The sequence below is a fragment of the Aspergillus lentulus genome, assembly GCF_001445615.1.
Source record: "Aspergillus lentulus DNA, contig: Alt01, strain: IFM 54703, whole genome shotgun sequence".
Lineage (NCBI taxonomy): Eukaryota > Fungi > Ascomycota > Eurotiomycetes > Eurotiales > Aspergillaceae > Aspergillus > Aspergillus lentulus.
Genome location: NW_028322123.1, coordinates 169,279 through 180,314, shown reverse-complemented (window position 1 = coordinate 180,314; position 11,036 = coordinate 169,279). Strand labels below are relative to the sequence as shown.

Here is an 11,036-nt window from a genome sequence, read left to right as displayed (position 1 = left end):
GAATGTAATGAATTCAGCTGCGAAATTGAAAAGTATGCCATTCCTACTCCATGACTCTTACCCACAGAAAAGAAGTTTATCCCGAATGTTTTCTACGTTCCCGGAATGTTTCCTTCAGATACAATGCAGAGCGCTTGGGAGTTCGCACCAAGGTCTTATAATCCACGTGTGTGATGCCATAGCGAGGGCCATAGCCGGCAGACCATTCTGGATAACGAATTGTCAGACGCAGAAATTAGTAAGTGGAGGCGAGAACATACCGAAATTATCCATCAAACTCCACGCATAGTACCCCTCAACCGGGACCCCATCCTCATAGATGGCTCGCGAGATCGCATCGAGATATAGTCCAAAATATGTCATCCGGAACTCATCATTCACTGTCTCCTCCAAAGACATTTGGCTCTCCCCCGGACAGGGACACCCATTTTCTGTAACAATGATAGGCAGCTGATACCGATTCCACACCCAGTTCAAGAGTTTTCTGAACCCTTCAGGCGCAACCCGCAGCCAGGACATCCCCGAAACGGGGCCAATAGCTCTTCCTTGGGAGTTTGTGGGGAGTTCTTCCACGTTTCCTGTGCAGTCATCGTCCGCCGGGGGGTCGGGGAGAGCCCTGGCGAATTTGGTGGAGTAGTGGTTCATTCCGTAGAAGGCGTTGAGCGTGGCGAGACGCTTCAGCTGGTCCAGCTCCATGGGAGTAAAGGACGGCAATCGATCGCCCAATTGCTTTCGCATGGCCGGTGGATAATCTCGACCTAGGAAGATCGGGTCGCCAAACCACCCAATGTAAAACTCGAGACGGCGTTGCGCGGCCTCCTGATCACTTTGGCTAGACGCATCCCAGGGCTCGTAATAGTGCCCATTCAGCACAATTGAGATGCTCCCATCCTGCGACTGGAACTCCTCAGAGTAGACCTCTACAGCAGCGGCATGAGCGAGGATCAGGCTATGCCCGACCCTCCACGGCTCCGTACGGGAATCACCACCAGTGGCAGTGCTCCTGCCCGGAGCAAGAACACCGCTATGATGTCCAAAGATCGCAATGATATAAGGCTCGTTAAATGTAATCCATTTTTTAACCCTATCCCCGAACCGGGCGAAACAGAGGCGCGCAAAGTGTGCGAAATCAGAGACGAATTCGGCCGTGTTTAAGAAGGCGCCGTATCGGTCGCTGAGTCTCTGCGGAGCATCCCAGTGATAGAGCGTTACCACCGGTTCGATATTGCGTGCTAAAATAGCGTCTATGAGACGGTTATAGAAGGCTATGCCTGCCTCGTTAATGGGATCATCCCGTCCACCGAGGGGTATGATCCGTGTCCAGGCGATAGAGAATCGATACACGTCGACGCCGTACGAGCACATGAGGTTGACGTCCTCGAGCATGCGGTTATAGTGGTCGCAGGCTATGTCGCCGTTCTCGCCATTTGTCCGGGATGGAATGAGATGGGTGAAGGTGTCCCAGATTGACGGGCCTTTTCCATCTGCCGAGGGAGCGCCTTCGATTTGGTAGGCTGCTGTTGCTGTTCCCCATTTGAAACTCGACGGGAGCGGGAGATCTTCAACGGGTGGGAGGGGATCGTAGGGGGGTTCCGGCGAGGCAGACGGTTCAGAGTTGGGATCCTCTGCTTTGAACATGTTGACGTTCATTTTGTCGGTCATCGTGTCTTGGACTTGGAAGTTGTGCTCAGTCTGAAAGTGTCGCGAATGTAGGCTAGCCAGAAGTCTGGACATATAGACCCGGAATTCTTACCCAGAATCAATTGCCGAACGATCCTTGGGATAAAGATGCGCCGACCATACTCCAGTCTGCTTCCAGCTTACCCCGATTCTGAGACATTATGCATGGGTCTCGTGTCAAATGGCCCCGAGATCGTACAAATAAGCAGCCAACCCACTGAAATATGGTCCTTGCGAAGCACCGGCTCTCGATCATGACGCGCATTACCAACGTGCAGTTTGAGCACTATCACCCCCCTAACACCATCGGGGTGGAGGAGACTCGTCCGCGGATATCCTGGCAGTTCGAGGATTATCCACCAAATTTCCAACAGGATGCCTACGAGATCGAGGTCTCAGCAGTGGCTTGGAATTCGCAGGCCACTGTTCTTTCTTCCATCAAGCTGTCATCGCCCTCATCGTATCTTGTCCCCTGGCCACATTCTCAGCCTTTGACCTCCCGACAGAAGGTGTCTATCCGAGTCAGAGCCTGGGATCCGGACGGCCATGCCACGGAATGGAGCGAGCCCGCGTCTCTAGAAGTTGGTCTGCTCAATCGGAGTGATTGGAAGTGCGATCGCATCGCGGCTCCATGGGGCCCAGATACCTGCGAGCCTGACACGGAGCAGTTGTATCGCAGGGAATTCAGGCTCGCAGACTCTATTGCCAAAGCCCGTCTTTACATCACCGCCCAGGGCGTATACGAAGCGGAGATCAACGGTCGCCGTGTGGGCGACCACTTCCTCGCTCCCGGGTGGACGACATACGATGGGAGACTGCAGTACCAAACCTACGACATCACGGACTATCTGTCGACCGGGGACAACTGTGTTGGTGTTCGTGTGGCAGAGGGGTGGTTTTCTGGTCGCATCGGCTTTGAAGGTGGGCATCGCAATATCTGGGGTTCCCATACGGCGCTGCTAGTCCAGATGGAAGTAACATTGAAGGATGGAGGGTTGCAGACGATTACATCAGACGGCTCTTGGAGCGTCACGCGAGGGCCTATCCGGCTGGCGGAGATCTATGATGGGGAAAAGTATGATGCTACTAAGGAAATTCCCTCTTGGTCCTCAGCTGGGATCTCTCAAGACGCTCCTGGCTGGTCTAGCGTTCTTGTCATGTCACGTTTACCCGAATCTGTCAAGCTCACTGCCGGCTTTGGAGAGCCTGTCCGGCGGATTGAAGCACTGAAGCCAATGTCTAAAATGATTAGTCCATCTGGAAAGGTCATTCTCGACTTTGGCCAGAACTTAGTGGGTTATGTCAAGCTATCCAACATCAAGGGTCCCACCGGGCACAGAGTAATTCTATCTCACGCCGAGGTGCTCGAAAATGGAGAGCTCTGTACTAGACCGCTTCGAATTTGCAATGCTGTCGATGTGTACACGCTCAAGGGCGGTCAAGGCGAAGAATATGCCCCGAGATTTACCTTTCATGGATTCCGCTACGCGCAGATAGACAACTGGACTGGGGCGCAGCTGGAGACATCCGCAGAAGCTATCGTCTGTCATACAGATATGCAGTTCGTGGGCGGGTTCTCCTGTTCATATTCGCTACTTAACCAGCTGTACCAGAATATAGTCTGGGGCATGCGCGGGAATTTCTTCTCCGTGCCCACGGACTGTCCCCAGCGTGATGAACGACTCGGTTGGTCGGGTGATCTGGCATTATTTGCTCCTACGGCAGTGCTTATCTACGACTGTTTCAGCTTCTTAAAGAACTGGCTGATCGATGTAGAGTATGACCAGAGTGTTCTGGGTGGAGTGCCGGCGATGGTCACGCCTAATGCAACGCTTCCCGACCCAGTCTGGTGTCGACGCGTCCCTTGTGCCATCTGGCACGATGTTACAATTCTCGCGCCTTGGGCGCTGTACGAAGAGACGGGGGATGAGAGCATTCTCGCGCAGCAGTATAACAGTATGTTGACTTGGATGCGGAAGGTGCCCCTGAATAGCACTGGGGCTACGCATTTGTGGGACACAAGTGTTTTCAACCTTGGAGTACGTTTTAGCCAACTCGGGTGATATATGAAGCTAATAAGGTAGGACTGGCTGGATCCTGCTGCACCACCAGACGCCCCGTGGAAGGGCACCACGGACGCGAAAATGGTCGCGAACGCCTTCCTCATCCATAGCCTGGACTTGATGTGCAAGATCTCTCGCATTCTTGGGCAAGATACTGATACATCGCGCTTTATACGCTGGTCCGAGTCTGCAAGGAGAGAATTTCAAGACGAATACATCACTGCGAATGGACGCATCGTCTCCGACTCCCAAACTGCATACGCCTTGGCCATCTGCTTTGACCTGTTGAGTCCCAGTCAAAGAAAATACGCTGGCGGCCGACTAGCATATCTGGTCCGGAAGAACGAGTTTAGAATCGGTACTGGCTTTGCTGGAACCCCTTACATCTGTGAAGCACTGGCCTTGACTGGGAATATCCAGATCGCGTATGCGATGCTCCTTGAGGAGAAATGTCCGTCTTGGTTATACCCGGTTACCATGGGTGCGACTACAGTCTGGGAACGGTGGGATAGTATGCTTGCTGATGGATCGGTTAACCCTGGTGAAATGACCTCGTTCAATCACTATGCCTTCGGCACGATTGCGAAGTTCATGTATGAACGGGTTGCTGGGTTGCAACGGGTTGAGCCTGGTTGGCAAAGGTCCTGCGTTGCTCCAGGAATAGGAGCGGAAATCTTGAATGCTGCTGCTATGCATATCACGCCGTTCGGGTTGCTGTCATGCTCATGGGAAACGGAAAAGAATGGTAATGGATCCGAGAGGTTGAGATTGGAGGTGTCGGTTCCGTATAGTACGACTTGCGATGTTATTCTTCCTGATGGAGATGGGGAGAAGAGGGAGACTATTGGTCAAGGGGACTGGGTCTTCGAGACGAGCTTCACTAGAGGCTATGAGTGGCCTATCGCGCCTTTGCCACCTAAGTCGTAACAGGCCTTGTACCTTCCACAGGAGTTAAAACCTACGCTATTTAGCTCGAACCTATCTCGGTGATCCCAAGCTATAACCGCTCTTACCAGCACAGAGGGAGCTCTAGCAAAGTCAGTGGGACGCTAAGCCACCAAATACAATAGGCACTAGACTGACTTGGGCAATGTACCTTAACAAGGCATTTTTCGATGTAAATCAAAAAACTGGACGCCACTTCCTGCCGGTGGACACACAATGCCAATGTTGGCTCAATGATTTCGTTCTACTTGCTATTGAGAATGGTACCAGCCTCGGAGACAGGTCTCTCCTATTAGCAACTAGGCGTAAGGGTAAGTTCATAAAGAAGTATTTGTTTATATAATTCCTCAACCTCCATACAATGGCTATATCCCTTGTTAGTAGCTGGAGCCATTTTCTTATAGTTGTAAGTAATTTTAAAATTTTCAATTTAATCCTAATTACATGGGTCCAACTCTCTCCGCGAAGTTGCTTTCTGTCAACCCTGAATCAAATTGTCAACATAACTCCGAAATATTTATTTACCATGGCTCCGAAAGGCGACTTTGATCTCATTAAGGGCCAACATCGGAAATCGGTATCTCGCGCGTTATGACCAATCCAATCTCGCCAATGTATATGCTAAGGTACAGCAATCACCTTTGTCCCATGTGAAACAGTTAGCAGCTTGCCGTATGCACACAGCCACAACATAGTCAGTTCATTGGCTGCTTTGCGTTAAACATGGCGCAGTTTTGGGTGGTTAGGATCCAGTGCAGCCCACCCCAGCCCCATTAGTTTTCCCTCTTCAAAAACCTGTCATATCTATATGGAAAGACTTCTTGATTTCTCTATCACTCACTCTTGCTTTTATCAGACTTCTGTCATGGCTGACCCCTTCTCCGCGGCTGCCGGCGCTGTAGGCGTCATTTCTCTAGGCCTGTCAGTTTGTCAAGGTCTTCTTGCTTACTCGAAAATGAGAGTAAAAGAAATCACTCTATTAAGGTACTCGAAAGGAGCTGTTTCTGTAGTGCTTAGCAAAATTGCTCCATGACATAATTCTGTTTGTTGGCTGATTCTCTACCAGCATTCTCCATTGCTTTGTCGTCCGAGCTGGGAAAATTAACTTCGCTTGGAAACAGAAATTAGCCACGTCCCCAGCTCAACTCCAACTTGTGCTGGCTGGTCAAGCATGCTAAGATGGCCTGCTTTCTCAATGACCACGACCTCCTTAGCCTTCAGCGCGATTCCCAGCCTCCATGCGCTCTCTACTGGTATCCAATTATCCTCGGCACCCCAAATAATCTTGACTGGCAACTGCGACCCGACTTCCCCATATCGTCCTTCAACTGCTTTAGTGGATCTTGAGTTAGCCTGGCATAGCTCCCGTATGAATCCCTCTTTCCCGCCCTCTCTAAGCCAAGGCGACTTTAGCATCTGCATAGTCTCCTTTGATAGCTCATAGAAGGCGGCATTCCGGATGTAGCCTTCTAATATACCCTCAAATGCAATGCCAGGGAGCTGCTCGAAGTGATGGGGGTCATCGGCAACAGTCTTGAATAGGGATTGTCCAAATGGTCCAATGGCAACCACATTAATAAGGCAGAGACTTGCATAGTGACAGTCATGCAGCAGGTATGCTCGCAAACTGAGCAAGCCAGCATTATCATGTGCTATGACGTGGGGCTTGTGATTGCCCCACTCTGATTGCCACAACTGAAAAAGCGCAGCGTAGACCTCTGATTGTCGGGCAAGGTCAGCGTCAAGCTCAACAACTTTATTAGAGCTGGTAGGTGCGCCAAGTAACTTGCGCTCTGGAGGAGAGTCCCCGAAACCAGGCCTATCAAACAGATAGACATGGAACTGTCGAGATAGAGAGAGAGCAAAAGGTACCCAAAGACGGGAGGACCAGGGTGTTCCATGGATGAGAATAAGGGGCGGAGAGGCAGGGTCGCCTAGCGAACACCATTTGACCGTATAGCTATGAGTCGGATTCTCATAGTAAAAGCTCTGATTTAGTGACGCAGTGTCATCATTGAAAGCTGAAGCCATGTTTCTTTATGGCTTTATGGGCCAGGCAAGGCTTGCTGCTATCAACAGAGCGAATGAGGGACCAAACTTTTCGGAATGAATAGAAGCTGGATATCCTTGCCACTCGTGGCAAGGGCCTCAGGGGGAAAAGTAAACCTGAAATACCCCGCAAATTATTTCGGGATCTCGAAGACCTGATTCAGGTTTAAACTGTCGTCATGTGGGCGGGACCAATAGGCTCGATTTGCCTAGGGGCCAACCAGATATTGTTCAATAAGTTTTCCGCGCTAAAGCCTTGGGGGTGGGGCCCTGAAAGAGTTAGTGTGTATTTGTCAAGCCAATTTCGCGAATGAGTGTACGTACAGCCTATGTGGCCGTTGTTCTGGACATGACTTAGTTTGCCAGGGTCACCGACAGGCCGTCTCTGTTTCACATCGATAACATGGCCAGAGCAGGACAGGCGCGAGAACATCTCAAGCGAACCAATGTTGAGGAACCAGTATGGACTGCAAAAGACATGTGTCTTAAGTTCATCTTAGCATGAAGCACGGGAAACTAGTAAGGATGCAGTCAGGTATATATTTTTGTATTAATATCAGAAAGGAGGTGCCTAATCCTGACCATGAATTATAGTTCCGCATAACAGGACATGTAGTCTTTTCGCTACTAGCTTGGGACTATGGTTAGCCCTCATCCTTACAGACTGAGGAGCAGCAACTGTACCTCTACAAGGGGAGAATAGATTCAGATTACAAGGTTTCATCTAGCTATAGCGGTGGCTACATGGCAGACCAAATCCCTTCAAGCAGTAAACATAAAGCAATTCGACGATGTGAAAACGCTTGTTATGGGACTAGAACAAGCTATTGCAGATGTGCCACACGATGAGCGTGTGGCGGAACTTTTCACACCATACCTCGGCGTCCGGTTTGTGAAGGATGACAATAATTATTTCTGGGCGCCTGATACTGAAAGCAAACTCCTTTGGTTTGGAGTTCGAGGTATGAGAATCAAATGACTCCAGTGAAGTTGAGGGGTTTATTGCGCTGACTTCGGAATTCATGAAAAACACAATCGACGCCCCTGCTTACTTCCTTAGACATCACTCATATGCTACATGAAACAAGCCTCCAGTACTCCTCTGTGATACAAATGTCGACTGGTTTGAATGGGAAGATGAGGCCTTTGATGACAAGGAAGAGGGAATCCCTCAGCTTGACAGTAATGGACAACCGACGGGAAATATGCTCCCCATTGAGGAAGTCTATGAGGACTTCTTCGGAGATGATAGTCGTCCATTCTGGGTGAGATTCCATAAGCGATATGTCTTCATGGTGAAATATAGCGATAATAACAGCAGAACCTCCCCTGATGAGAAGAGCATGGCCGGCAGCACGTCCTATAGACACGATGAAAGTTGAACAAATATTTTGCAGCCAGACTGTCAAATACACGGCAGCGTCAGAAGTGATGCTCATTTGCCCCTGGCTTATAAACGGGGAAGGACTGGCTGCACGTCTGCTGAATGAACTAGCTTGGCCGAGCCCCAGGAGTGAAGTTCCGCTGGACACGGCCATGCCAGTATCCGCGACTCTCCTTCATGAGTTGACCCATTTGGTCACCATGTGGCGAGAATTTCAGTCAACACCTGCCGGTAACTACGAATGTATTAGAGACCATACCTGTGATTACTAATTTGCCTCTTTAGAGGCCTCTGTACGAAGGACCAGCTTCTAACTTATGTATGGACAGATTACCTGGATGAATGTCTTAATTTGGCATCTGCCAATTCCATCGAAAGGGCAAAAGCCAGCTTCAATGCAGAATCGTATACGTTTTTTGCGGTGGCTTACTGGTGCTACAAGAAAGACTTTGATAATGGAGAAGAGCCTGTACAGAAACATACAACAGTCGGGGCTCCTGGTAGTCACACACCCAACTAGCAAACAGCTGGCATATGGCTTACCGTTGGCGAGTATTTGGATGCCTGCGGCCTAGATGAACAATGGGTGATCACCAGCTGAGTGTTGCATGACCTGGTCTCAGAAGGGATGGTGTACAATAGAAACAAGCTCCGTGATGCGAACTGCTGCACTGGTTTCCTCAGGTATGCTAAGATACAGCAGTCACCTTTGTCCCATGTGAAACAGTTAGTAGCTTGCCGTATGCACACTGCCGCAACATAGTCAGTTCATTGGCTGCTTGTGTCCGACATGGCGCAGCCTTGGGCGGCTAGGATCCAGCGCAGCCCACCCCAGCCCCATCAGTTTTCCCTCTTCAAAAACCTGTCATATATGGATAGATTTCTTGAATTCTCTATCGCCCACTATTGTTTTTATCAGACTTCTGTCATGGCTGACCCCTTCTCCGCGGCTGGGGGCGCTGTAGGCGTCATATCTCTAGGCCTGACAGTTTGTCAAGGTCTTCTTGCTTACTATGGGCCATTCAAAACATTTCACGAGCAGATTGATGAGATGGCCTCTCGAGTATCATCCCTAGACGGAATCTTGAACTCTCTGCAAGGGGTGCTCATTAATGCACATGACTTATCCAACTCCTCTACAGCTCAATCTACGGCTGTTGCTATCGATTCCATTATATGTTGCCACAACGGACTGCAAAGGCTAAGGAAGATGCTTAAGAAATGTCAAAACACAAAACCAGCCAGCAACCTACTGGGATCCAATATTCAAATCAATCGGATGTTGTACCCTTTTAGACGTGACACACTGGTGACACTCATGGAAACGATGAACTGGTTGCAATCTAACCTCAGTACGTCTTTGCAAATATTGAACATGTAAGGGGTCAACTAAGCGAAGACTATTAGCCTCTCGCTGACGGTGATATAGTTCTATGATGACTGTTAACCAAAGGCAGATGGATTTGGTACTCAGCAGCTCATCGTCTAGCGCATCGAATATAGACCTGGTTCTTGCAGCGGCAGATCGTTTGGACCAAGGCAGTCTTGGTCTTGGTGGAAAATTAGATACGATTGAACAGCATGTAAAGCAACTGGTACGAGTAGAACTTCGACTGAGAAGCTTGCCTAGTGATTGTGACACAACTACTCACTACTTGCACTAAGGAATCCAACTTTCTTCGGTTCGAAACCAGCCAGTTCCTGACGCCGGCTTTACTACGGTCAATACTGGACAATCACCAAACTTCTGACAAAGCCACTGGCAGATCTATAGCTAATGGTCACGTTCAGCCTAAGACACCCCGGATGAGATGCTCATGCCCTTCTTGCAACTGGCCCACATACTCAGTTGGAGAGGCTCTGAAAAGCGGTACAACTTATTACAGTGGATGCGAAGTTCCGGCACAGAACAAAAGGGTCATTTCATTGTTCAAGAAACGAACATTCCATACCTGGAATCTAAACTTCTCGGTTCAAGCATCATTGACTATCACAAAGGCAGCTGGATGTTTCACTATTAGTCCCCACATTGAGTTCCGATCAGTTGTGCCGCTAGATTCGCCAGTATTTAGCCTTCTCGAGGATACCAAGAAAGGCTTGGGATCACCAAAAGCGGATTTTGTCATTCATAGTACCCACAAAAAGCTGCTCCAGCTATTTCGAGAAGGCAACGCATCATATTCTGACACTCTACCAAATGGTGATACAATATTACACGTGAGTGGACTACCCGTGCCAAATCGAAAGCTCTGCCCTAGCTTGCGAGGGGGCTTATACCTACATGAACGCTTGTCATTTGGAAGAAGAATTCGTCTAACTCCTTCAAAAGTTGATAACTGGCTGGCAACAGTACACTTACCAGTGGGATGCCTCCTCATGGCTAGCCTGGCGTGCCTTGATCAAAGACCTGTTACGGAATGGGGTGTTACCGGATCGTCTTAATGACCGTGGAGAAACCCCACCAGACAGAATGATAGAACATTTTAAAGCATATAACTGGCGACGAGATCCTGGCCAGCAACAGGCTACACTTGATATTTGTTCTGATATTCTGAGCTCGGGAGGCTACATGACGCACATGGCCCTTGATTGGAGGCATGATCCGAACACTTACCATGGTTCGTATTATGGGTTCGGGCATGATCATCTAGTTGAAGATTACAGTATTCGGCTCGTTTGGCAGCTTGTTGATAAAGAAAAGATTGAAGGTGGAGTTTTCTACCCAGGCTCTCGGAATAGCGGAGGCTAATCAACGTTAGATATCGACCTTCCGGAAGAGCTTCTTCCTCTGGTAAATAGGTCAGAAAAACATCTTCAGGTGCTACTTAGAAAAGGACTCTGCTTACAGACGTGGGTTGATTCTTATACTCACTGGCCAGCGGGTCTTTCTTTACTGCTTCAATCTGGTCACACAA

At 49.3% G+C, this 11,036-nt stretch overlaps 4 protein-coding genes across 4 annotated transcripts; 2 read left to right on the top strand and 2 right to left on the bottom strand.

Moving 5' to 3' along the window:
- Nucleotides 1-76: 76 nt before the first annotated feature.
- Nucleotides 77-1,662, bottom strand: ALT_0039 (glycoside hydrolase family 1 protein; the record flags this gene model as incomplete). The annotated part of the gene is made up of 2 exons (XM_033563778.2): nucleotides 77-207; nucleotides 261-1,662. 2 exons carry the CDS (start codon nucleotides 1,660-1,662, stop codon nucleotides 77-79), a joined length of 1,533 nt encoding a protein of 510 aa, XP_033419669.2.
- Nucleotides 1,663-1,934: 272 nt separating this feature from the next.
- Nucleotides 1,935-4,670, top strand: ALT_0038 (alpha-L-rhamnosidase; the record flags this gene model as incomplete). The annotated part of the gene is made up of 2 exons (XM_033563777.2): nucleotides 1,935-3,719; nucleotides 3,765-4,670. 2 exons carry the CDS (start codon nucleotides 1,935-1,937, stop codon nucleotides 4,668-4,670), a joined length of 2,691 nt encoding a protein of 896 aa, XP_033419668.2.
- A 1,119-nt stretch (nucleotides 4,671-5,789) lies between these two features.
- Nucleotides 5,790-6,719, bottom strand: ALT_0037 (alpha/beta fold hydrolase; the record flags this gene model as incomplete). The annotated part of the gene is made up of 1 exon (XM_033563776.2): nucleotides 5,790-6,719. One exon carries the CDS (start codon nucleotides 6,717-6,719, stop codon nucleotides 5,790-5,792), a length of 930 nt encoding a protein of 309 aa, XP_033419667.2.
- Nucleotides 6,720-7,545: 826 nt separating this feature from the next.
- Nucleotides 7,546-8,119, top strand: ALT_0036 (uncharacterized protein; the record flags this gene model as incomplete). Its single annotated transcript, XM_033563775.2, has 2 exons — nucleotides 7,546-7,699; nucleotides 7,833-8,119. 2 exons carry the CDS (start codon nucleotides 7,546-7,548, stop codon nucleotides 8,117-8,119), a joined length of 441 nt encoding a protein of 146 aa, XP_033419666.2.
- Nucleotides 8,120-11,036: the final 2,917 nt, after the last annotated feature.